The 27,932-nt window shown below is 43.9% G+C and overlaps 1 protein-coding gene across 13 annotated transcripts in view; it reads right to left on the bottom strand.

The window, feature by feature from the left end:
- KALRN (kalirin RhoGEF kinase) overlaps positions 1 to 27,932 on the bottom strand; it is a 780,132-nt gene that overhangs the window by 71,558 nt on the left and 680,642 nt on the right. For 8 of the 13 annotated variants that reach the window (XR_012154196.1, XM_073305138.1, XM_073305143.1 and 5 more), the window contains 5 exons: positions 27,473 to 27,577; positions 21,697 to 21,792; positions 19,790 to 19,920; positions 8,424 to 8,490; positions 7,052 to 7,155 (listed from right to left, as the gene is read on the bottom strand). Coding sequence is in view for 12 of the 13 variants with exons in the window: in XM_073305138.1 (XP_073161239.1) it covers positions 7,052 to 7,155; positions 8,424 to 8,490; positions 19,790 to 19,920; positions 21,697 to 21,792; positions 27,473 to 27,577 (503 nt within the window). In the remaining variant the exon portion in view is untranslated. The remainder of the gene's footprint in view (positions 1 to 7,051; positions 7,156 to 8,423; positions 8,491 to 19,789; positions 19,921 to 21,696; positions 21,793 to 27,472; positions 27,578 to 27,932) is intronic. The other 5 variants (XM_073305139.1, XM_073305150.1, XM_073305142.1 and 2 more) reach the window with 3 other exon arrangements.

Raw genomic sequence — 27,932 nt, 5'->3', positions numbered from 1 at the left:
TTTGTGGGTAAGATCTAACTTGTATCTTGACCTGGGTCTGGGGCTTGGTCCTTTGGGATCAGGAGAACCTTTATTCTTTTACATGGGTATTGGTTTTCATAATCATTCATCCCTATAACGAGTGGCCCTGGGGGCAATGCTGGGAAACTGGAGTGTTTAGGCCCTGGTCTACACTACAAGTTTAGGTCGAATTTAGCAGCATTGGATCGATTTAACTCTGCACCCGTCCACATGATGAAGCCATTTTTGTTGACTTAAAGGGCTCTTAGAATAGATTTTTGTACTCTTCCCCCGACAAGGGGATTAGCACTGAAATCGACATTGCCGGGTCGAATTGGGGTAGTGTGGATGAAATTCGATGGCAGTGGCCTCCAGGAGCTATCCCAGAGTGCTCCATTGTGACCGCTCTGAACAGTACTTTCAACTCAGATGCACTAGCCAGGTACACAGGAAAAGCCCTGGGAACTTTTGAATTTCTTTTCCTGTTTGGCCAGCATGGCGAGCTCATCAACACAGGTGACTATGCAGTCCCAGAACTGCAAAGAGCTCCAGCATGGACCGAACGGGAGATACTGATCTGATCTCTGTATGGGGAGATGAATCCGTGCTATCAGAACTCTGTTCCAAGAGACGAAATGCCAAAATATTTGCAAAAATCTCCAAGGGCATGATGGACAGAGGCTACAACAGGGACCTGCAGCAGTGCCGCATGAAAATTAAGGAGCTCAGGCAACCCTACCAACAAATCAAAGAGGCAAACGGCCGCTCTGGGTCAGAGCCCCAGACATGCTGCTTCTATGATTAGCTGCATGCAATTCTGGGGGGTGGGCTACTACTAGGCTACTACTAGGTGGGCTACTACTAGGTCCATGGACACCTGCAAGGGGGAGTCTCATGCAACAGGCATGAGGATTTGGGGGGCCAAGAAAGAGGGAGGATAGCGCACAGCAGGCAAGAGGAGAAACCATTCTCCCTGACAGCCAGGAACAGTTTGTCACCCAGGAGCCAATACCTTCCCAAGGCAGGCTCCTGGACCATGAACCCGGAGAAGGCACCTCTTGTGAGTGTACTTTTGTAAATATAATACATGGTTTAAAAGCAAGCATGTTTAATGATCGATTTGCCTTAAAGACTTGGGATGTATTCGCGGCCAGTACAGCCCCTCCTTTTAAATGGCCAACCCAATGGGTGCTTGGTATGGGAAAGGAGGGTGCTGCTGTTTGAAACCATTCCCACGCGTTATGAAGGTTGAAGCCAAAAGACTGGCTTACCATGGCTGCCTGCAAGCCAAATTATGTTGCCGGGCCCTGCATGTGTGATCTCTCATACCAAACTGGCATGCCCCCAACGTAAGAGGCAAAATACGACCTTGTACCAAAAGCACATGTGCTATGTAACGTTAAAAAGAGTCTACCCATTGTTCTCTAAAATGTGTCTTTAAATACTACTCTCCCTTTTTTCCCCCCTCCCGGAACTGCAAATGTTTTTACGCTCCTCCTATCATCTCCGTCCCAAAGGAGATAAGTCGGAAAAAAAAAACCCACGCACTTGCGATGAAACGTTCTGAGCTCATGCAGTACTCCTGCACTGAAAGAGCTCAGCAGAATGCATGGAGGCAAACAACGTCAGAGTCCAGGAAAGCAGAAAATGAACGCCTGGCCAGTCAAGAAACTGGTTTTCAAAGCTTCTCTGATGTGTAGCGTGCCCTGTTGTGCTCTTCTAATCACCATGGGTGTCTGGCTGTGCATAAGCAGTGGCCAGGCAATTTGCTGCAACCTCCCACCCTCCCATAAATGTCTCCCCCTTACTCACACATATTGTGGAGCACACAACAAGCAGCAACAATGGGAATATTGGTTTTGCGAAGGTCTAACTGAGTCAGTAAACTGCGCCAGCGCGCTTTTAAACATCCAAATGCACATTCTACCACCATTCTGCACTTGCTCAGCCTATAGTTGAACAGCTCCTGACTCTCCAGGGTGCCTGTGTATGGCTTCATGAGCCATGGCATTAAGGGGTAGGCTGGGTCCCCAAGGATAACTATAGGCATTTCAACATCCCCAACGGTGATTTTCTGGGAAGTAAGTCCCTTCCTGCAGCTGTTCAAACAGACCAGAGTTCCTGAAGATGTGAGCCTCATGTACCTTTCTTGGCCATCCTACGTTGATGTCGGTGAAACCTCCCTTGTGATACACCAGTGCTTGCAACACCATTGAAAAGTACCCCCCTTGCGGTTTATGTACCGGCTGCCAAGGTGGTCCAGTCCCAAGATAGGGATATGCATTCTGTCTGTCTATTGCCCCACCACTGTTAGGGAATCCAAACTGGATCCTGATCATAGCAGGCCCCACAGTAGATTTGCCCACTCCAAATTGATTCCTGACTAACCAGTAGCTGTTTGCTGTTGCAAGCTTCCAGGGGGCTATTGCCACTAGCTTCTGAACTGTGAGGGCTGCTCTCATCTTGGTATTCTTGCGCTTCAGGGCAGGGAAAAGCAAGTCAAAGTTCCATGAAAGTGCCCTTACGCATGCGAAAGTTTTGCAGCCACTGGGAATTGTCCCAGACCTGCAACACTATGTGGCCCCACCAGTCTGTGCTTGTTTCCCAGGCTCAGAATCAGCGTTCCATGGCATGAGCCTGCCCCATTGCCACCAGGATGTCCAAATTGCTGGGGCCCTGGCTTTGAGAGAAGTCTGTGTCCATGTCCTCATCACTGCGCTGCTGCCAACTCTTCGCCTGCTTTTGCAGGTTCTGGTTCTCCACATACTGCAGGATAATGCGCGAGGTGTTTACAATGCTCATAACTGCCACGGTGATCTGATTGCTCCATGATTGCTGTGATATGCTGTATGCAGGAGAGCAGAGTTGCAGAGGAAGTGGTGGCTGACAACGGAAGCCACAAGAATAGATCTTTATAGAGAACGATGAGAGGACCTGCAAAGTGGATTCATGAGAGCGGAGTTACAGCGGAAGCGGTGGAGGATGATGATTAGCACTGCGCACATTTCCTGAGGAAGAACACACGTACCCGGGAGCCCATGACAGACAACATGGAGAAATTCGCTATTGAGACAATAGCAGCAGAGCAGAGTTGCAGTGGAAGCGGTGGATGACGATGATTAGCAGTCCTACTGCACCGTCTGCTGCCAGAAGCACCCAGGACACAACAGCGGCGGTGTCCGTGAGCTGAGCTGAGCGGGCTGCACGTTTGCCGTGGTATGGCGTCCGTGCAGAAAAAAGGCGCAAAACGATTGTCTGCTGTTGCTTTCATGGAGGGAGGGGTGACTGACTACATGTACCTTAAATCACCCGCGACAATGTTTTTGCCCCATCAGGCATTGGGTGCTTAACCCAGAATTCCAATGGGTGGCGGAAACTGCAGGATAGCTACCCACAATGCACCGCTCTGTAAGTCGATGCTAGCCACAGTAGTGAGGATGCACTACGACTTAATGCGCTTAGTGTGGACATATGCAATCGACTGTATAAAATCGATTTCTAAAAATGGACTTCTATAATATCGACCTAATTTTGTAGTGTAGACATACCCTAAGGAAATTGCTTGTGTGACTTGTAGTTAGCCAGTGGGGTAAAACCAAAGTCCTCTCCATTTGGCTGGTTTGGTTTGCCTTAATAGTAAAGGAATTCCAGTGTAGGGCTGTAACTGCCCTGCTCTAGGCAATCTGTCCTGAATTGGCAAGCTCAGTTGGACCCCACCAGAACCAGCACCATTACACCCATAATTATCCAATCCAGCTAGAGAATTCCACAACAACTGAACGAGAGGGGGAAACCTGGCTTTTTCCTTTAGGTCCATGTTACACCTATCAAAACATTGTTGGGATTGGGGGTGGTGGGGGAAGGAGGGGAGAGAGGAAAAAAAAGTCAGGGAAATCAGTTCTTGGATTTTAAGTGTTCACTTTTACTCTGTTCTGTGGTTTTCATTAGAGATGGTTGAAAAATGCCAAGAGACACTCTGCAGAAGTTTGGAGTTATTTAAACCCCCCAACATTAAAAAAAAAAAACATTTACCAAAAACAACTTCTGAAAACTGAAAATTGAAATTTAAAAAAGGTACAGTTGGACAAAACCATGAAGAGTTTTGACCAAAATGAAAACTTCTGTAGAAAATCTTTCATTTTTTGTCTAAGGCTATGTTTAGTCACTAAACATTTTGACTACAAACTAACTAGAGCTGGTCAAAAGTTATCGGTGTCTAAGTTTCAGAGTAACAGCCGTGTTAGTCTGTATTCGCAAAAAGAAAAGGAGTACTTGTGGCACCTTAGAGACTAGACTAACCAATTTATTTGAGCATAAGCTTTCGTGAGCTACAGCTCACTTCATCGGATGCATACTGTGGAAAGTATAGAAGATCTTTTTATACACACAAAGCATGAAAAAATGGGTGTTTACCACTACAAAAGGTTTTCTCTCCCCCCACCCCACTCTCCTGCTGGTAATAGCTTATCTAAAGTGATCACTCTCCTTACAATGTGTATGATAATCAAGTTGGGCCATTTCCAGCACAAATCCAGGTTCCCCCCCCCCACAAACCCACTCTCCTGCTGGTAAGTCACTTACTACAGGACAGGCCTAACAAAGAAAACAACAGAACGCTACTAGCCGTCACCTTCAGCCCCCAACTAAAACCCCTCCAACGCATTATTAAGGATCTACAACCTATCCTGAAGGATGACCCTGAAGCTGCCATTGTCCGTGGTTCCCTGTTCCTGGCCAATGGGAGTTGCGGGGGGCGGTGCCTGCAGGCGAGGGCAGAGCATGAAGCTCTCTGCCCCCCTTCTCCAGCGGCCGCAGGGACATGGTGCCAGCCACTTCCAGGAGCGGCATGGGACCAGGGAGCCTGCTTTAGCCACGCTGCATCATGGGGCTGGCAATCCCATGGGCCAGACTGAAAGCCCTGACGGGCCGGATCTGGCCTGCGGGCCATAGTTTGCCCAACCCTGTGTTAAAAGATGGAGAGAGATTTCTGTTAATGATTTCTAGTTTATCTATAGTTCTATTGATTTCTTATTGTAATGGAATTTTTGAAGTGCATATCCCTGCCCTGTGAGGCTGGCACAAGATAGCATTAACTCTAAGTCCATTTGCGTCAATATGGGATTTTCAATACAGAAGATCTAGAGGAAATCTGACCTTACTTAGAAAGTCTGGGTAACACTTGACTATTGAATTCAGACATTTATTCCTCTAATCAGGCACCTTGCAACATTTAATTAAAAAAAAAAAGAATTTGTTGAAACTCAATTCAGTTAAGGCAAGCTCTGCAGCAGTGAGCTGTAGCTGCTGAATGTTTATGAATGCCAGAGTTGAAATGCACTTCAGAGTCAATGGGACTATTGTTCTCGTATGGTTAAAAAGCAGCAATAGTTGCTGCTCAAGGTTAAAAGCAAGATGCTGCTCACAGTGTTACATTGTAAATAACCTACTTCTGGGACTTGAAATAAGCATTTATCTTGGGCAGATTTCTGGGAGCTAGTGTCCAACAACACATCCCCACCCTGAGGAATCACAGAATATCAGGGTTGGAAGGGACCCCAGAAGGTCATCTAGTCCAACCCCCTGCTCAAAGCAGGACCAATTCCCAGTTAAATCATCCCAGCCAGGGCTTTGTCAAGCCTGACCTTAAAAACCTCTAAGGAAGGAGATTCTACCACCTCCCTAGGTAACGCATTCCAGTGTTTCACCACCCTCCTAGTGAAAAAGTTTTTCCTAATATCCAATCTAAACCTCCCCCACTGCAACTTGAGACCATTACTCCTCGTTCTGCCATCTGCTACCATTGAGAACAGTCTAGAGCCATCCTCTTTGGAACCCCCTTTCAGGTAGTTGAAAGCAGCTATCAAATCCCCCCTCATTCTTCTCTTCTGCAGGCTAAACAATCCCAGCTCCCTCAGCCTCTCCTCATAACTCATGTGTTCCAGTCCCCTAATCATTTTTGTTGCCCTTCGCTGGACTCTCTCCAATTTATCCACATCCTTCTTGAAGTGTGGGGCCCAAAACTGGACACAGTACTCCAGATGAGGCCTCACCAATGTCGAATAGAGGGGAACGATCACGTCCCTCGATCTGCTCGCTATGCCCCTACTTATACATCCCAAAATGCCATTGGCCTTCTTGGCAACAAGGGCACACTGCTGACTCATATCCAGCTTCTCGTCCACTGTCACCCCTAGGTCCTTTTCCGCAGAACTGCTGCCTAGCCATTCGGTCCCTAGTCTGTAGCTGTGCATTGGGTTCTTCCGTCCTAAGTGCAGGACCCTGCACTTATCCTTATTGAACCTCATCAGATTTCTTTTGGCCCAATCCTCCAATTTGTCTAGGTCCTTCTGTATCCTATCCCTCCCCTCCAGCGTATCTACCACTCCTCCCAGTTTAGTATCATCCGCAAATTCCAAAGCTTTCTTGTGTTTGACCCAACTCCTACGTCAGATTAGGAAACATGGACTGATGCAGCTTTTCCATGTACTGTTTTCTCTTTTCACATACGTGCACCATTCTTTCCACATCCATATCCAGGTTAGCCTGTTTCTGAATTCCAGTCTGAATCTTGTTTTAGTGGGACACATTGCATGGGCTGATTTTTGGAGGTATTGAGCATCCACAAGTCCCAGTATCAAACATTCTTAAATTAAGCCCAGTCAGATTCTTTGAGTGAAAGTTACCTTGAGCCCATTTTTATTTTATACGCCTACCATCCAATGACACCACAGTGTCAACATCAGGAACCTCCAGCATCAGGATTAAAACCACATTTTACAACCTAAATAAAAAGCTGCCATTGTTTTCTGAAGTGCTAGTACCCGCTGAAGTCCAGGGGAGTGGAGGGTACTTCGCAGCACCTCTGAAAATCATACCATTTTTATTTGGGACCCAAATAAAGCTCGCAAGTTTGGGCCTCAATGACTTGCACAAAGTCCATTCAAAGTAAATTTGGTAGTAGAGACAGGTATAGAACCCAGGCACCCTGATTTCCAATTCTCTCCCCTTTGGAGAAGTACAGTTGTCAAAGATATCTAAAAATCCAACTTACTCCTTGTGCCAGTCATAAATCTGGTGGATATTGCCAAATACAATCTTGTCTTTCCCTTTCATATCTTCAGTAACCCCTTTTTCTTCTATTCTCTTCATGAAGCCCTGTAGTATGAAAGATCAGTGATTAACTAATGGCCCAGCTGAATAATAATAATAATTTCATTTTTCAGGACAAGCACAAGTTACATGCCATAACTGGTAGAATCTCTTTCTTTAGAAGAAAACCAGGTACTTAAAACACATGTTATGCAGTTTAAAACCAGACACCCATCTTATATTTTAAAATTACACACTTGCCGTAAAAGAAAAAGCTATAAAGGGATTTATTCTGTAATTTCTCATAAAGGTTGTACAAATCTACTGTAATGTCACTAAAGGGACAAGTACAATTAAAAGTTACATAAGTGGTTTGTCCAAAATTCTTGGATTCCCTGATAAGTGCAAGAAGCCAAACTCGGCACAGATAAGATTCATTTATCAAAAAAAAAAAAGAAAAGAAAAAAAAAGTACTTCTTGGGTGCACAAAATCATGTAGTAAATTTAGGGAGAGTCAGAAATGGAATGCTCAGAAGGCATGAGAAATCCTATTTGAGTCTTTGTAGCATTACAAATGTCGGTTTACGTTTACCTCACACTTCATTATCTGAGTAGGAGAACACATGAGTTCTAAAAGCTTGGAAGCCTTTGAAAGCCACCACTAAATTGGTTGGCAGCACTCACTGAGCTAATAAGTTTGAAAAAAGCAAAAGATTTTCCTAGAGGTCACAAGTTTTCAGTGCCTTTGTTTTTTGGTCCTCACCTTGGAGCAACTGGTGTTGTATGTGCTGAAAACCTCTATGTATCAATGGGGCACTCAAAACTTGAAGCATCCAAAATTAATGGACACTTTTGAAACTGATATAGTTCCTTTCATCCCAAAGAGTGTTACAAACAAATAACTCAGCTGCTACATATGGGCCTGAGATGAAGTTTGGATCAAGATACCAATTTTTAGAGGTGTTCAAATTTGGAACTTTGGTTTGGGCCCTTCTCTAAATAAAGAGAGTGCCATTATTAATCAGTTCCAGTTTCAGGTAGGATCTCTGTCTAATAGCAACAGGAGAATACAAGAAGTGCAAGAAGAAAAATCTATTCTTCATCACCTGGAAGACTATACTACAGCTGAAAGGATCTCATGTATCACAACCCAAGAGAAACAAGTCAGCCAAGATAAGCCTTTGCACACTTCATTGTAGGTTTTAAATTTAGTATTTAGAAACATTTACTTTAGGCACTTTTTAGCACAGTATCCAGTTAGGAAGACATCCTTTTGCTGATCTGAGCAATTACAACCAGAGTTTAAAGGTATTAAATTGACTTTTTAAACTCACCTCTACCACGATTCCCAAGTCTTTGACGTAGTCTTTCTCAGTCTGCACCAGCTCATTTAAGACAAACCTAGATAAAAAACAGCTGCATCATTTCTCAATACAAGTTACTGCCTCTCCATCTCTCTCTCTCTCCCCCCCTCCCCCCCCCACACACAGTTTCTAACCAAAGACTACATCCTTATTCCAGTTCACATGACCTAGTTCTCCCTCAACTCAGTTTCATGCATAGGTTCTAAAACAATTTTTTATAGTGGGGGTGCTGAAAGCCATTGAACCAAACTGTAAACCTGTACATAATGGAAACTACTTTAAACCAAGGGGTGCTGCTATACCCCCAGCACTCCTAGTTCCAGCACCTATGACTTCATGGCTCAATAGCTACTGTCTGATGAAAACTTAACCATGTCAGTTCAGAACATTCTTCATCTGTTCCACAGGTAGTGGAAATCCTTCTCACCAGGGTTTTTTTTTTAATCCTTGGGTAGAGACAGTCAGTTGGTCTGATTATACAGAACAAAAACAAAACAAAACACAAAAACACCAAACAAAAGCAGTTATTAATTCTAAACTGTTGTTCAAGAAGAGGTTGCACACATGTATTCTACGTAGGTATCTAAAACAGTACCCACAGGAGGGGGCTCTGAGTCTATTTAGATAGAGAAACCAATATAGCTTTCCTCAAGTTAGCACCGATCCTGAAGCAGTTGTAACTACATAGTACTGACTGAGTGAAGGTGTGCACAAAGGACCATGCAGCAGTCCTACAAATGTCCAGCATAGGGACATCCTTTAGAAAAGTCGCTGAAGTAGCTTGAGCTCTGTAGAGTGGGCCGACAGTCATAATATAGGAAGTAGTAATCCACCTGGAGATTACATGCACTGTAACAGCTTGACCTCTCATCCTGTCAGCGTAAGAAATGAAAAGGACAAGGCAATAGCTTGAAGTGTTTGGTCCCATCTAGATAGAACACCAATATTCACCTTACATCTAGAGTATGCAGACATTCATTGAATGCAGCTTCAGGAAAAAAATTGGGAAGTATATTGTCTTGTTTAAATGAAATGTCAATACTACATATAAAATGTTTTGGATGTGGCCTCAAAGCTACTTTATCCTGGGGGGGCGGGGGTGGGGAGGGCGCAGAGAAGCAGCACATAAGGAGGCCTTGCCACTCTTCTGGGCAATAGAATAGTCATTGGGAAGGATGTCTGACAGATGGGGACTAGAACAGGTTGCCAAAGCTCAAATGGAGAACACATCAAAACAGCCAACACAATGTTGGAGGTCCCAAAGAGGTACTGTATCTTTAACAGGAGGAAAGCCAAACAACCCCTTAAAAAAAAAAAATCTAGAAATCATGGGGCTGAGAGCCAAAGTTGGAGAGGAGGAGATGTCACCTGGCTAGGGGGATGGATAGCTGATATCACTGCTAAGTGAAACCTCAGGTTGCTTAGCGTAAGACCTGAGGATTTAAGGTGCAACAGGTACTCTACAATGTCCTGAATCTTAGCCTCTGTGGTTGTATTCCATGGAGATTGGACTATACAGAAAAAATGCTTCCATTTCGCCACATTGGTGGGTCTAGTGGATTGTTTCCTATTAAGCAACATTTCTTGAACTGCCACTTAAGTGATTAGGTCAAGCAGAAAAAAAAAACCTAACATCCATGTTGTGAAGTGCAGTTTGCTGGGATCTGGGTGCAAAATCTGTCCATGTTGCTGGGATGGCAGATCCATGAATAGGGGCAGAGTTGAGAGGCTGTGAAGATTAGAGAACTAGCACAGTGTTGCCAAGATGATTCCTATCATGCCAGATTGGTCATGACCCTTTTTCTATTTGAGTATATTCTGGGGGAGGAGTAGGATGGGGAGGAATGCATACATGAAATCTAGTCCCCTATCTAAGAAGAAAGGTACTGAATAGGGAGATTGAATGGAGATCCACTTGAGAACAAAATTGACACCATTTCTAGTTGTCCTTTATTGCGAACAAGAGGACTGTTGGAACACCCACATTTGGAAAAGGGCCTTGAAAACATTGTTCGAGGGAATCTCCTGCGATTTGGGCATAATCTCCTGCTGAGGGGATAAGCAGCCAAATCTGGGAGCCAAGTCAGTCAGTGGCAATGAGAGGAACACCTTTCCTGATGCAAAAAGAACCAAAGCTTCCTGACAAAGCTGATCAGATTGTGCCACTCCCTGTCAGTTTACGTAGTACATTGCAGTTGTATCGTCATGTAGTATCCAGAATGACAAGCCCTTGATGCAAGGGAGAAACGTGTGGCAAGCCCTGTGAAATTTCCCAGTCTGAGAACCGTGATATGAAGAGTCACTTCATGCTCCATCCATAAAGCATGGATTTGCAGCCACTCAAGATATGCACCTCAACCTATCAGAAAGAGACAAACGACTGTCTTGAATGGAAGCGGAAGGAGAGAAAAAAAGTGTACCTCCCCCCACCGCACTCCCTCCCCACACACTTGATTCATCCACCACTCCAGGGAACACAGGAGCACCAGAGGTACCTGGATCAACTTGTCTAAGGGTGTCTGTTCAGTTGATAGACTAGCTTTAGCCAAGTTTGAAGGGAGCACACATGCAGCCGCCATATGTCGGATCACATAAGGCTCAGTGGTCTCAGACATGCCCAGACCATGTGGTGGGATGTGATCCAAGGGACAGGCACAGGTGGTGAATGGCCTGAAACCTATAGTGAGGGAGGAATGTCATCGAGCTTGTAGAATCAAATAGTCCCCACATAGAAAATATGGCCCTAATCTGGATTTGCCTTTATGCAGCATGAGGCTCAGACAAATCAAGAAATGGACGATGAACTGAACATGCTGTTTGGATTTGCCCTGCACCATCTAATTGTCCAAATATGGGAAGAGGGGAATTCCCTTCTTCCTCAAAGAGATCACCACCACCAGGAACATGGTGAATACATACAAGAATGACAGGCCAAAGGGAAGTATTGTGTATCAATAGTGTTGACCTGCTACTGCGAATCTCTGGAACCTCCATGTGACAATTCCACCAAGTCACAGGCAGTAGGCATCCTGGAGATCAAGGGCAGCAAACCAGTCTGTCCTAGATGGCAGTGAGTGATTGACACTAGAGAGACCATGCAAAATCTTATGTGCTTGATTAACTTGTGGAAATTTCAAGGATCCAGTATGGAGTGGAGATCCACCTTGGACTTCAGGGATCAGAAAATATAATGAGTAAAACCCCTTTCCCTGATGTGGATGTGGGAACTTCTTCTATAGCCCATAGAGAGAGCAGAATCTGAACTTCTTGACAGAGCATTGACTCATGAGTTTGGTCCCTGAAAAGGGACAGGGTAAGAAGGGTGATTGGAGAGGAATTGGATAGAATATTTCCGTCTCACCAGTCGTCCATTGTTATAGCTTCCCAAGCATTGAGGAAGTGGGACAATCCATCCACACATGGAGGGAGGGGAAATCATAGGAAGATTGCTGATTACAGTATTGCTGTCCTCAAGGAAGAGGTCAAATAGGCTGCTACCCCCAAGAATGACTGAAGAGGAGTGTGCTGTGTTGTGGAGCTTGAGGGTCTTCTGTGATGTGCACTTCTGTCTTGAAAACTCGTTCTAACTTGATGGGTACATAAACTGCCTCTAACACTCGTGTTGATACTCCTGTTGATGTGGTCTGTATTCACACCACTTGGGTGCTCGAGCATAGACCCCTAAGGAGCCAAAAAGGGTACCCAGAGAGCCCTTAAATGAATGTAAAGTCTCATTGGTCTTCTCTGAAAACAAAAAACAAAAAGTCCATCAAAACTATAGTTTGTTGAGTGTCTGGGGCTATGTCTGAGTTCTGCAACCATAAGGTTTTCCTCACTGCTATTGCAGAGGCCATTATCCTAAAAAGTGTCCAGTGTATCAAATACAGACTGGGGGCGGGGGGGATGTTTTGCCTATGATGCAGCCTTCAAGGAAAGCTCTGAACTCCTTCTGTGATTCCTCCAGAAGTTTGTCAGAAAACCTAGACATAGCCAAATACAACTTTGTAAACAGGGATGGTAACGGTATCTGCTGGTTTGCTATGTGCATCTGGAGAGAGGATGTGGAATACATTTTTCTCCCGAACAATTTGGCCCTTTTTCACTGGGGGTTGATTTAAGTCTTCCTGGACACGATCTCTCATTGGCAGCTGTAGCCACCAAGGAATTTGGAGCAGGAAGAGAAGAAAAAGCATGCAAAGTCTTCCAACAGGATATGATAATGTTTGTCTGTGAGCTCAGCTGTGGGAGCTAAAAAAGCTGGCATGTGCCATAAAGTCTTTGCTAGATCTAGAAGAGAGTGTCATTAAATCAAGAGGGCTACCCCTTCCAGGGGCAGACAACTGGAGAATGAATACCAGTTTTGTGTGTTTCTCTTGTACAAGCTCAACTTCTATGCTTAAAACTGCTTCCATTCTCCTCAGCAGGTCTTGAGAGCTTAAAGTCCTCAGGGACCAGAGAAGAGGAGTACGGCATCATCAGGTTTTCAGGTGAGGAAAGGCATAGGTGCAGACTCCAGGGGTGCTTCAGGGCTGAAGCATCCACAGAAAAAAGGTAGCAGGTGCTCAATTACTGGCAGCCGCATGGATCAGTGCCTTCCATCCCTAGCAGCGCTGCTGATAAGCTCCTGCCCCTCCCTCCCCATGCCTCCCACACACTGTGGATTAACTGTCCAGTGGCATGCAGGAGGTACTGAGGGCGAGGGGGAGGAGCGGGGAGAGGAAGAAATGGAGTGAGATGGGGCTTGGCGGATGGGGTGGAGTAGGAACAGGGCCTAATGCGGAGCGGGGATCGAGCACCCCCAAGGAACAGAGGAAGTTGGCACCTATGAGGAGAGGGACAGGTGAACTGGAGCAAAGTGATCCTCCTAGGGGGATGAGTGGGGGGAAAAGGAATTTGCTCCTCCTACAATGGGTGCCCTCATAGCACTGGCTGCTCAAGGGGAACAATATCTGCATGTGCTTTCAACCTAGACAGCTCTGAAAGCGGCCTTGCTGGATGGCCTAGTGACCTTCCCCTTGACAGGTTCAGTGAGTCCTGCCAGAGGGAAATAAACACTCCAGGGATTCAGCCATTACAGAAGAGCAGAAGACATGGTGACCAGTCGGTGCTAGGCCATGACAATCTGTCTGTGATTTTTCAGATGCTCTTACTACCAATGTTCTCCTTATAGAGTTGGTCCAGAGGACTTCACTGTCCCCTCCTAATTACAGTTAGTCGACGTGCTGGATGACTCCAAACCAGATCGTCACGTGAACAGTCCATAGAAATTGAAAGCGCCAAACCTGATTGGGCTACTGGGTGACCAACTTCCATAGCCCAACGCAGGCACCAAGGTAGGTACCGGAGCAGGCCTTGTCTTTGGCACTGTAAACATGCTGAGATGATGGTTGTCATCGTACACCAAAGATCTCACAGTCTGCGCCAAGGAATAATCTGTAGTTGGCGCCCATGCTGATACATGTTCCAGTAAAGAGGCTGTAGGATCCTAAACAGGCAGCAGAACGGAGGACTGAGCTGAAGTCTGCATAGTGTTCGCCAGAGCCAAGATAGTATCAGGTCCAAGGTGCCATTCAATTTCTTAGCTGGGACCAGCATTGGTACTGCTAACATGCCCTGTACTGGAGTGGAGGATGGGTAGTACTTAAAGCCCAGAAAGCTCTGCATGTCACCAATGCCTAGTACTGAACTAAATTTTAATTAAAATGAAGACACACTTATCTACTGGGTACCAACTGCTAACTATTAACAAGGAAGGTACAGAGCTAACTGCAGAAAAAAAGTGAGGCAAACTTCACAGGTAGCACCAGCTCAGGCCATGGGCAGTGAGAAGGAACTGAAGGGGACTGAGTGGTGCTGCCCTTATATAGTCTCAGGAAGGGCAATGAGGAGACATAAGGTGTGTGCATCAACCCAATGGGTATGGCTGCACAACAAAAACAAACCATTCCAGCTCCAGTGTGCTAGTTGCATTCATATCTAAGAAGAAGGTATGTGCACCACAAAAAGAACTAGACCCTTGTCCAAAGGACCCCCAACTCCACACATGAGAGGGTGCATAGAAGAGATACAGCAGTAGCCATAGAATCTCTGTTCAAGTACTTTATAGCCTTGTGGAAGAGGAGTATTTTGTTCCCCTAGCAAGCCCTCCCATGAGTAAAGTTCATTTATTCCATCTTAAAGGAACTGGCTTTAAATTTCACTTCTTGAGATTCAATGCTAGGAGAATGAATCCCATTTCCTTTCCAAAGGACTGATCTTATAGTAAATAATGCAGGTGTGGCAGTCAAAGGCTTTATGCTCATTTCAAAGCCAGTAATCCTGGGTAGAGGAAGCTTCAATGCACACAAACTCATATCAGTCAAACTGATTAGTCACGTACTGTTCTCTACATGACAATTTCAAGAGAGTTCTACCTGTCTTTCTACAGATAGTGTCCCTCTCAATTACACAGAAACAATTTAGCACTATGAACTAAATTCCATCCAAGTTCAAATTCAATAATGCAATGATGAGACTAACAAGATAGGGGAATGCTTTCATGCCTAGTGTCACATGTATACCTCAATCAACAGTGACCCACTTGAAATGACAGCTCTGTAGACAATACTGTGCTATACGGAAGCCCTTGTGAAGACTGAAACAGAAAACACAGGCATTCTGAAGAGGAAAAAGATCACATGGACTAGTGAGAATTCTGAAGATAAGAAAAGACATGTTTGGTGACTGGTAAAAAACCCAAAATTATTTGATAAGATTAAGCGCTAACCGAAGCGATACTGTGAGACAGACTTAACCGGTGGGTGAAGGCATTCTGAGCTCATGTCTCAGAACAGAGAACGGTTGTTGGTATTCTGTACGATTAAACTCTACAGACAAACTATGAGATGAAATAGCAATGACGCCACCATGTGCCATTTCATGTGGAAAAACTTCCCTGCCTACAAAAACATCATGAACTAAGACGAAACATTAAAGACAATTCCATAGTTATGTGTGAGGTACAGAAAACCTGTGAGACATATGGAGATTGTCATATAGTGTGACGGCAGTGTTGGTCGCACTCATTCATCTTGTTTAGGCAAAGCAGAAAGGAAACTTTCTGTAGAAGAGGTCATGCAGCTTCTTGTTTATTTAACAGCAAAATCCAGCCCCTTTGGGTAGGAGCCATGGAGCGGCAGTGGAAAGGCCAGCTGCTCATGAGTTCCAAGAGCCACTCTGCCAAGTTCCATACTTGTGTAAAATACATGCTGGGCAAACTGCTGCTCCTTTACAAAGCAGCAGCATGTGTCCCTGGGCAAGCATATGCCCTATGCTTCTGTTCCCCTGGCTGACCTACATGTCCCTGTAAGGAATATGCTACACCTCCTTCGCCATGGATATACCAACAGATTTACTAGCTGAGAGGGGAACCCTGCACTTACCACTAGGTAGGACTCCTGTCCTGTTGCTATCCAGGAATGCTGGGTGTTGAGGGAAGAATTGCTCCCTGTTCTCAAGAACATTTCTCCTCTCCATCTACACTTAGGTTAATATGAGGCAGAATCTGGCATTAAGTGTCCATGAGATCAAAATCACAGAACACCAATGGTGGCCATGCTCCAGTGTTCATAGGTCTGAGGGCTAGAATTTAAGCATCCTTCAGGATAAATTGTAACAACCTCTGATGAACAAAGGTGCAGGATCAGTTTTGCCAACGCAGAGATACAAAGCAAAATGGTACATTTACTCTTGCTTCAGGAGCTTAGTTCAGCATCTACACTGCTTAAATTACATTCACTCACAGCTATAGAAGACCACATGGCTTTTCCCCCACCCCCATCATTTGAAACAGACATTTGTGTTCAAATGTCACTTGATACTTATATCAATTGTTTTACCATGTATGACATGTAATTACTACTTCCAAATTATACATTTAAAAAAAAAAGAAGAAGAAGAAGAGGGACGCTGCCAGAGAACAAGTTCCTTTACCGGTGTTTACTGTAGGTTAGCAAAAATGAAGTCATTTACAATGATGTAATCGTGGGGAATACAGGCATATTACATGCATTTTTCCGTTATAGAAGGTATTTTCTTCTACATGGTATTGGAAGGAGTGCGGGGGAAATGTCAAGTGGATGTGGACCATTCCCTCACTTTAAAAAAAAACATAAGTATTCCTACATATTGACAACTCCTGCAAATTTACTCTCATGTATCACAGCAATCAGAAAATATCCCTTTAATCTGGTGGAAATAATTCAGCAATATCTGCTGGAATAGGGATATGACACCACAGCCCATATTTTTCACAGTGATAGGATGTTGACATTATAAGCTAAGTTCCCTCGAAGCTGCACAGCAGGCTATAAAAGGTTGTTCAGGTATGCAGCCACAGGGGCCTGGAAAGGAGAGGAGCAAATTGGGGTGTGCACAGCTGCCAGCAGGGAGAGCTGCCGCTCCCTTGGAGCTGCTGCTAGTGTGTGGATACAAACTGCAACTGGCATGTTTTCCCGCCAGTAGCAGTTACCGCCATGTAAGGATGGCCTTTTCTGGCCCAGCAGAATTTGGTACCTTAGTGGTCCAGGGATAGATAATTGAGGGATGGGGTTCCCGAGCTGCTGCTGGCAGGGAGAGGCACATCTCCCCCGGCCCCAGCCCCAGCCCCATAGCTGCTACAGTGAGAGAGGGCTCTGTGTGTCTGTCCTCTCTCCCCATCACAGAGCTGGGGCAGCCTGTACCCCAAACCCCTCATCCCCAGGTGCACCCCCCCGCCCTCCCCCTTCCTACACCCCAATCCTCTGCCCCAGCCCTGAGCCCCCTCCTGTGCCCTGAACCCCTCATCCCCAGTCCCACCCCAGAGCCCAGACCCCCTCTATCCTAACCTTCTGCTCCAGCCCTGAGCACCTCCTCCCCACCACACACACGCCAAACCCCTCAAACCCACTCCTACCACACACCACTCCATATTGGTGCACATAAAATTCATTCTGCACAGGGATGTAAAAAGTTAAAGGGAACATTGATAATGTATTTTATGCAAGGTAAGTCAGGTGAGAGATCATTGAAGAGGTTATGATTTGCAGAATGATTATCTTATTTGTATGCATGTATCATTTTTGTATCCAAAGTTATGAATATTGACTATATCTGTATTTCAAATGTAGTTACACCTGGGTAACACCCACTAGGCCAGATACTTTCTGTCTAGATCACAGGGGATTTCAAACTGTAAAGCAAGTGAAGCTTGCCCCTTAATTTGCAGCCTGCTTATATCTCCTCTTAGGGTGAAAATCTGCTATTAATATACTTAGATTGGATACAAAGTTTAGTTTGCATTTTTTGTTTATTTGCTAGGTAATCTGCTTTTATACGTTTGTCATCACTTGTTAACAACTATAAAAAATTTAAAATTAACTTAGTCTTGCTTTATCAGAACTCAGGGGCAAAAGGGTGTTGCATGTTCCCCTCCACATTGAGAGAGGGGGCAAATTTTATGAGCTTACGCTGTAGAGCACAAGACAGTATAATTTTGGGTTTATATATCAGCAGGGATGAGTGCCTAAGGAGCTGGGAGTAGCTTTCCCATGCAGGGGCTGGACAAAGTCTGCTTGTAACTGCACCTGGGTGTGTCCCTACCTGTATGTATTTGTAAGCTGGAAGGCTTTGTAGCTTGTCAAAGTGGTGCAGTGTAAAAGGGAGCCCAGGGGTACCCCAGTTCTAGGTGGTGCCCCAAGGGAACCCGTCACAAGGGGCTCACAGCACAGAGATTAAAGGTAAAAGGACACATACATGTGTCCACACAGAAGATTACTTGTAAAATCCTATCCATAGGTGGTAATATATTGTTTGTTTACTAAGAAATAAGGGTCATAATTTGAGTTTGAATTTGAGCTCCTTAATAGGTTATTAAAAACAAGAAACAAAATGGCACCACATACAGACCACAGAAAAGCTGACTGATCTTGAAAGCCACTAGCAGCTGTTTTTAAACATCCTGGAATAATAGGAATTATTTGGACTGAAATAGACACAAAATATATGTAGTGTACAGCTGCCAGAGCTTTCTGCATTTCAGAAAGTCACATGTATAGATATGTACAAAGTGGTAAGTTTCTCTATAGTGAAAAGAGAAGAATAAAACTTGCAATGGTAAACTAGTAATTCATTAATCAGACAGATACTGAAACCAAGTATGTGCCATATTGGGGCAATCTTCAGAAAAAGATAACAGTTTATATACCAGAGGAGTTCTCTACAGGTAAAGCTGGGTGCTGATCTCCAACCTGCCTCTCTAGTCCATTGAAAAAATGCATCTGAAAAAAAGTCACACTTTGTCCGCTATGATGAATACATCAAGCTCCTCACCAAATTGCTTCTCTGGCTTCTGCATCAAATTCAAAGGACTCATACCATCTTTCAAAGCCCTATGCTACTTTGCTCTTGCTAGCCTCTCGGCTACACCTTCCCCCTTCCTGGTTTCCTTTCCATGCCTAGAACCTTTCCCAAACCAGTCTGCTATTCCTCCACTGACTCACCCCTTGAACACTTCCATGAGGTCTATGCATCCTAGCTTTTCCCCTCAAAGTCTAAAGAGAGATGTTAATAGTGTTCATGCTGCAAGGTTTCATAATCGAAGCAACCACATGATCTTATTGTTATAACCCTTTACTTCCCTTCCCCAATCCTCACTATCTCTCTCATCCTTGCCTCGTGATAAACATACTGTAAGGCATGCTTTAATTTAGATAAGCGCGGTCAGGGCAGGAGTGTTCTCTTTTGTCTGTAAATCAAGGCACATTTCTGGTACTGTATAAAGAAAAATGAAGATCTATCTAAACTAGCCACCACCCTGTCAGCATGTATACAGCAGCTTTACAGAATAAGGCTTTGATGTCAATGCTAAAAAAGGGGATTCCACTTCTCATGAGATTAAGTACTGTGCAATAGTTATCTCGCTGTAAAATCCTAGCTGAGACAAGGTCCCTGAAGTTTTTACCTGAAGGGAGGTTAATATTTTACTGCGCTGCCCCGGGTTTCACCTTGCCTAGTTTACCTACAGAGCCTTGTCTCTACTACGATTTTACAGCAGGATTGATAATGGTACTTACTGGTAAGTTTAGCTATCCCATGATAAAGATGCACCATTTTCCCCTCTTCCCCACAGTACAGAAAAAGGCATCGATCTCTGATTTTTTTTAATAGCCTGAGAAAACCAGACAAGCAGAGAGACTAGAAATCTAGACTTTAGACTACCAGTCTTGTGTATCCTTTGCCAGAGCAGTGTTCCCTAATTTATAGCTGTGCACACTTCTACAGGGTGTATTTGAGAAATAAAAAGCAGCTAGATAACTTACATCCTGCCTCTCATTGCTTTGGCTTTTTGTTCCTCTTCAAGGTTTCTTGGGGGAGTTGAAGGCGTCAGCCCTTCATTTAAACACCCAGTGCCATCTTTTAAGCTTCCTCGATAAGTTCCTCCTTCTAGGGTCTAAAAAACCAAAGGATTATAGAACAAACGTTATCCTTGAGCTACAACGCTAGAGTTACCTTCTGTTGCAATAGTCGCCTCGGCAATTGTGAGTAGGGGAAACTAAAAACAGATTGATGTTCAGTTATGTCCCCCACTGTCCCACCTCAGATATTTAGTTGAAACCAGTTTGGTTATATTTCAAGTGGATATAGAAAAAAACAACCTGAAACCTACAGTCTGATTCACTGCAGCACAGCAGAAGGCATACACCATTAAGCACAGGATGAAAATGTTGGTTATGCTAAAAAACAAACATCTCAAATTATTCAGAGCAATCTGCAAAGAGAAAAATCCCATTGCCCTCCAAAATCAGATAGAATTAGGCTACAAGCATATATAACGATGTTCTATGGAAGATTAAATGAAGATACCTTCCAGAAAAGGAACATACAAAAACTGAAACATTGGTCTGAAACCCATTAAATATTACTGAGTTCAATAAGTGGGGGCGGAGGGGGAGGGAGACTAGATATCCTGCTATGAAAACCTCTAACAGAGTTAATATACACACTTTTTACATTTATCAGTCTCACTGTAATTTAAACCTTTTTGGTAGCTGTGAAATTTCTAGAAGTTCCCCTTCTTTTCTAGTGTCCTGCTTCTCCAGTCACAACAAGCCTATTTCATTCTGAAATATCTGTTTCCTTCAAATGCTCAACTTAGCCCTCATCCAAGAGCATACAACCCTGAGGACAACACTTTCCCCAACCAGATACTACCCCTGTGTGCTGAAATCTCAGACTGATAAAGCACCAAAACCAAAATTACTACTTCTACTGTGGAATCACTTTACCAGATAAAGCTGGTTCCACAGATTCGTAGGAATTCCAGCACCGCTTGTTTTCTTATTCTCCTCACCCTTAAAATGAGTGCAAGAAAATGAACTTTCAGATTCAACATAGGTCTGCCTCAACTGACTTTTTCATTGAGCAAAACTTGTTTAAGCTGTAGCATTTGCCCAAGTTTACAGGCCCAGGGATGTTTTACCCTATAGAGGATTGTTTCAAGCAACAATTAAAGGAAGCCAAAATCATCTCTTCCACACTATATGCAACTGCCCAGTAGAAAGAAGATTGAAAATTGCGAACGCATTACAGTAAATTCTAGAATAGACTAAAACCAGAGGATTTGTGGTGCTTCCACCATGGTAGAGATGAGAACAAAACTGATGAGATTTCTTTTTTAAAATAGCAGAAGAGGAAGTGATAGTTTTGATGAACCTTATTGAAATTAAAGCACCATCTATTACACATTAAGAAGTTAAACAATTTCGCTATTTAGGAGGAATGCAGATTCATTAAAATTTTCAGAGAGACTTAGGTCAAGAAATAATTGACAGCTGCTTCATAGCTAAACTCCCATGGTAAAAAAAAATTACCATATGATGAATAAGGCCTTGCCTTTAATATAATCCAAATGTTTATGTCTGTTCTGATGAATGGCTCTTATACACTAATATATGAAATTCATGGGTATCATACAATTCAAAGGCTATACAATGCTTTGAAAATTTAACGGACTTTGTTGCAACATCTGCACAGAAGCTTGCAACTGCATTTAATTTTAGTTGTGGCGTAACAATTGTTAGAACTTCTACACTGAACTGGAGAGCCTAAAGGTTAATAAAAATTCAGCAGGTGCAAAGGAGCAAGGAAATAAGGCAGACAGTTGAACTCATGCTACAGAGACAAGTTATGCCTATTCTGTACATAATTTCCAGGACACTACACTTACCAGCTTACTTTTGACCAACTTTTCTATTGCACTGACAAGATCCGCAGCAGTTGGGACATCAGAGGAGCTCTGACGAGCAGCTAGCAAAGAGGAGGACTGCAAGACACCAGTTTGCAAAGGAAAAGCAGGTTAGCAGGATGAGAAGGGGTTAGGAAAGTGACCAAACCAGCAATCAGTGAGGTAATGTTTGGGACTCAAGCAGGAAGAACATGGGCGTGTGAGGATTACATGCATGGTGTCAGGTAGCTGACTGTCACCAGACTAGCAAAGCACAGAATTAGCACTAGAATTCTGGGTGGCATTTCTGTGCAGGGTTCAAAACTTAGTTGCTAAAAGAACACTGTGCAGGGCTGGCCTGACCAGCTTGCCTGAGCCTCCCCACGGGACTGGCCCAAGTCATCTGCCCAGCACCCCCCCGTATGAAACTGGGGCTGGCGTTGCTGCTTGCTCAAGCCCTGCCTCCCCCTCTGCATGAGGCTGTCATAACCCTCTTTTTTTGGGGGGTGGGAGAGGGCGGGGACAAAAAGGGGAATTTTTCCCATTTGCTCATGCCAACTTGATCAGGGACAAATGCCCACTTTCATCATAATAATAAACAACAGGGACAGCCAGGACAGGGCTTTTTTTTTTTTAAAAAAAGGACAGTTCCAGCCAAAATAGGACATATGGTCACCCTATAACTTAGGAAAGCAAGTTTCCTTACCCATGTTGCAAGTCACAGGTAGATTATAATGAATAAATACTTTAAAATTCAGTTTTTTCCTTTCAAGGAACTCAATAGCTTTACAGACACTACAAAACTGATCTTGCTTACACAAAGGTAGACAATACCATTACCTTGATTTTACAAGTGGGAAAGTGAAGGCACACAGGGTTTAAAAAAACATTTTCAAGTAAATGAGAGCTGTGGATGATCAGTACTCCTTGGGAAAAGATAAATAAGTCAGGCATCAGGTGTCTGGTGTTGGGCATCCAAAAACTGAGGCAAAGTCAACAATGTGGGCAAGGAATTTAGTCAGTTTCACTTGCTGGTTCTCATACATTAGCACCATTCTGCAACATTTGGGTTGCAGAGATTTTTTTTTTTTAAATTTTAAAACTATGGCCACGCCTATACTACGGGTTCGGCAGGCCCAGCTGTCAGCGATGTGAACAAATGCAATCCCTGACCAACATAGCTAGGCCAGCAAACTGAGACAATGTGTAACCCCACCCCACCCCCAATTTCTGCTAGGTGGCCTGCCCCCCAGGCCTCCCCATCCCCCAGCATTGCCCCATGTGTTTCCTCTGGTCTAGAACAGAGACTTTCTAACTGGGACATGTGGCAATCATGTCCCCCTCACCCTCCAAAACCTTTAAATTGTGCCCCCCCACACACTCTCAATGGTTATGCATCGCACCCACCAGAAAAAGTCCCCAGTATAGATTTAGTGATACTGGCAAAGCTGAACCAACATAGCTTGTTCTGCTCAGGTGTGTGTGTGTGTGTGTGTGTGTGTGTGTGTGTGTGTGTGTGTGTGTGTGTGTGTGTGTGTGTGTGTGTGTGTGTGTGTGTGTGGAGGGGAGAAGGGGGGGTAATGTTTGCCAGCATAAGCCAGGTCCACACTAGGAGTGCTTTGCCAGTACAGCATACCGATGTAGGAATACCTGTAAGGTGATACTACTCGGGACCAGGCCTATGAAAGGAAAAGTGCTTCAAACACACCCCTATGTTCAAAGAAACATCTCTACAGGTATTAGCTTTCTATTGCATCTTACAAAACCCTAATATTTTTGAACTTGGGTGCCCAAAGTTCAGCACCTAAATCCATATTTAGCATCTACACTAAAAAAAAACAAAAGGGCTCTAGTTGTAAATGATGAGCACTCACAATGGAGCACAATCAATAGGTGCTATGAACCTCCAGCACCCCGAAGACAAACTCTCCTAGGTGAAAAGAGTCAGGCTGATAGAAGAGAGCTATGCTAGCTCGTCTGCAGTACAGGATAAATGTATTTTCAGACAAGTGCTGACTGCAACTCTGTGCCCCTTGATAATAGGTTCTGTGCATGCTTTAATGGCAGCCAGCTATAAAGATTCAGCTGCCTTTACAGTCTATCCCGTTAGAATTAACAACGGCTTATTTATCTCCTCAGTCACTTAGTGAAGTGGGGAGGGGGGGAGAGAAGAAAGAAGGGTACTGCTTCAATGAAGTCACTATTCAAGCTCTAGTAAGTGCACACTGGAGATTAAGAAGTGTTGGAGAATGAGACCCAGGAGAAGTGACATTGAAGATTAGGCATGTGGCCATCTCATTAGACAAACTATTGGGGGAGTCAGAAAACTGACAGGGGAGGGCTTGCTTCTGTTGTATGATACGGCAGCAGGGAAAGGGGGAAGAGGAGACTCATCCTACCCACTTTTCTTGAGGCAGTACAGAAAATGTGAACATATTGCCACTCTCACTTGGGTGAAAGCAAAATTACAAAAGACACATCTAACAGCTCTAATTAAAACACAAAGTTACAGATTATCAGGTTGTTAGTTTACTATTCAACAGAGGAATTACATTCTGGTTTTGAAGCTAATAATCTTTAAATTTTTATTCAAGATTACATGCAGATGTTGAAGCAGGAGAGGCATCTCTAGCAAAAAATGACTGACAAGCAGAGCTCTGAAGAGAGGAAAAACAGCTGGATGTTTAAGCCACCATTTTCAAATGTAGGTGCATAAGTAAGTGGGTCTGATTTTCAGAAGTGCTCAACGCCTGTAGCTCCCACTTATTTCAAGTAGCGTTGAGCCTGCTCAACGCTAGCAAAAAGTCAGCAACGTAGGTACCTCAGTGGTGATTAGATGCTTAATACTGAGCACTTCTGTTTTTTGCATTTATATTATTTTACATCTTCAGACCACTTTAGAGACAGTAAGCCAAAGCTGAGGGGAGGGGGAAAGATGTAGCACAGGGAGAGGGGGGGATGATTTGTGCCAATACTGGAACTTTCAAATGGTTTCACAAGAAAAAAAGTCTTGATATGGAATTAAAAAATTAAAATGCACAAGTCTTCCAGCTTCAAATGAAGGTAAACTAGATTCTCTTTGACAATGGGCGTTTACAGGGACAAACGAAAGTAGTGTTAGAATTTCCCCATATGCAAGCTGTGTTCCTCATTATGGTAGTCAAGGGCCTCACAGTCAGCACGTGCAGAAACACAATATTCCAGTTAGATAGGGAACAGAATGGAACTAATCACCGACTTTCTCCAGCCAAACCAAAAAAGTTTAAAAACAAAAAAACAGTTCCTTTTAAAAAGAAGAATTTTTCCTTGCCAAAACCAAAAGGCAAAGAAATTGTTTAAAGTGTTTTAATGTCATTTCAAAATGGAGTGTTAATTTGAAAATACTTGGTTTCAAAAACATCAATACATTTTGTTTTGATGTGTCTGAAGTTTTTCCCCTGCACCCCGCTCAATTTTTTGGCTGAAACTATTCCTTGAATTTACAACTAGTTGTCATGCCCTGAAAAGTGTGGCTTTTGGCGAGTTTGCTATTCGTTAAGAAAAAGTGTGGCCAGCTTTAATAGGGACATACTATTATTCTGGTTTTACAAATAGACAACTGAGGCACAGCGACTAAGCAATTTGCTCAAGTCGTCTGTGGAGGAGCAAGGAATTGAATCCAGGCCGCCCAAGTTCCACATTAGTGTTCTGTACCAGACCATCCTTCTTCTCATAAAAGACAGAACCTCAATGCAGAGTAGAGTAAAGTTAAGTTGTCTTTGTCAGGCAAGTCAGAGGCACAGTTTCCAGCAAGTGGAGAAGGCCCATACCAGGCTGTTTACACAAGGGTGAATGTTTGAAGGGGAGTGCCTCGACCTGCATTTTAAAACACCTAATTCTGGATCCATGCTCAAAAGTTAGAATACAAGCCAAGTCTGCCAGTTATTCTCCTTTGGGATGGGGGAAGTAATCAGGATGCCAAAAGGCTCTGTAAAGTTTATCTATATGGAGAAGATAACAGATTAGTTCATCAGCATCAAGTGTTAGAGGGTCACGCATGCACCATAGACCCTAAAATCTCCTGGCATGTTAAACATCAGAAGTTGTGACCAGAGGCATGAGACAGATTAAAAACAAAATCTAAATTCTGCAGGCAACCAGCCAGGAGCAGACTAACACCATACTGGCATGGATCCAAAGCTTTGCTCCCCCACCACCCCGACCCCTCCAGACAGCCAGTAGTACATGCAATACATAAGGTCAAGAGTCCATGACTCCCAGCTGCTGCCTGCCCATCTTGCTGCCTCCACCCAATGTTGTAACAGAAGCTGACAGATGAGAGGAGTGCCCCTGAATCCACCCTGTATCACTCTGATCCATGGGTCCATGCACTGGCTAGCTGGCAGAGACTTGCTGCTCACTGCCCTTTCTGAAGCTCCTAACCAGCAATAATCCTCCCCAGAACCAGCAGGTTTTGGGGATGACTTCCTGATCTCTCCCATTTTTGCCTCTTTGCACACATTAACTAACTGGATCGTGAGGGGTGGGAAGTATAGTGTTAAAACAGATGCCACGAGGAAAGAAAGGAAGCCGCTTACAGGAGAACAGATTTGTAGGAGTTGGCAGAACAAGGAAAAAAATAAAATATGTAGACAAGACAGACAACCAAGGCAATTAAGTGAAAACAAAGCAGATCCATGGATCAAATTCACAGGTTAAAGTCTCCCCTCACTCCAAAGCAAACTGAAATAATCCAAGGATTCATTTTATACACCACTATGTCATTCACCACAACAGAATGCCTCCAGCAGCCTCTCCATCACATGCAGCTAAATGGCACTAACAATAAGTAAAACACCCAAAAGGGCCAAAGAGCTCACTTTCCAAAACACAGGCACCTTAATATCCACATTGGGTGACTAAATGGACATTCAGGCACCTAAACAGTAATCTGGGTGCCTGAGTCTCCAAATGGCTAGTCTAAGATGCCCAAGTTTGAAATCTGGGCCTGTAGTAGCAGAAATACAGATGGCACAATAGAAGAGAAAAACCTATTGACAAGTAGCCTATCAGCATGATGCACAAGCATGGGAAAGAACTGAAGATTCCTATAGGACCTAAATTGTTGCTCCAGCGCATAACAAGAGAAGTTGGCATTGGTTTTCTTTTTTTGGTCAGGCGAGTGAATACCCCCAGTTGTCTCTGGAAAGAGCCAGCAAATAACACTTTGAATTTATATAGAACGTTTCAAAGTTCCAAAGCAGTTTAGAATGGTGCATAAGGACCTCTCTCCCCATTTCACAGATAGGAAAGCTGGGGCACAGAGAAGTGAAGTGACTTAACTGAGGTCACACAGGAAGACACTGGCAGGACTTGGATTAGTGCCCAGGTCTCCTGACTCCCAGTCAGTTTCCTTTCTGGATCTCCTGCATTTGATGATACTACATCTGCCCTATTCACTGCGGCCAAAACAGTCACCAACCAGCACACACACACCCCAACCACCCACCCCAGTGTGGAATTTAAGTTATAGAAAATTTTAACACAAAACAAAGAAGAAGCGTCCTTATGCACCAAAGCAAAGACTACACAACTGGATTGCTCAGCAGACACCATTTTCTTAAAAGCTATTCAGTGAAGGGTTCTGAACAGTGACACCACAAGAAAATTGTCCACTGTAACCTGACTGACCTATGTATACTGGAAGAATTATTCACTGTTAACAATATAGTCAAATGAATAAAGCAGTCATTTGGGGAACCACAACTAGCCAACAAACTGGTTAGCTGCAAAGCCCTACCATTTCATCCTGCGTAGGGTCATTGTCAAAAATCTTCATAGGAGGAGGAAGCGGTGTGTGGGATTCTTCATCTGGCTCATCTTCTCCCCAACCCTTCTTACTCTTCTGAAAGCAAGATCATTGTTAGACACAAAAAGGCTAGTTATCCGAACACACCACTTCAAAGCCTAGCTAGCTACCTTTATGCTTATTTCTAATACAATAGCTGTATCAACACAGATACGGGGCCGGGAGGATTATGGATAAGTCATAGTAAATATTTTTTTTCCACTATTGAGAGATCAGCCAGGGACAATATACTCTTCCAAAGCAAGTTGTTGAAAGCCATTAAATAATAGTTAATGGGACACCTAAGATTTTTTTTATTATTTACCTCTATTGCCTTAGAGGCCACATCTAATTTACATTAATAAAAGGTAATGTAAAGCTTTGAATTTCTTATCTCCCCATGCATTCAAAT

Source organism: Lepidochelys kempii, chromosome 11 (assembly GCF_965140265.1).
Source record: "Lepidochelys kempii isolate rLepKem1 chromosome 11, rLepKem1.hap2, whole genome shotgun sequence".
NCBI classification, from domain to species: Eukaryota; Metazoa; Chordata; order Testudines; family Cheloniidae; genus Lepidochelys; species Lepidochelys kempii.
Note: the sequence above shows the minus strand (reverse complement) of the source record. Positions and strands in the feature narration are given on the sequence as shown.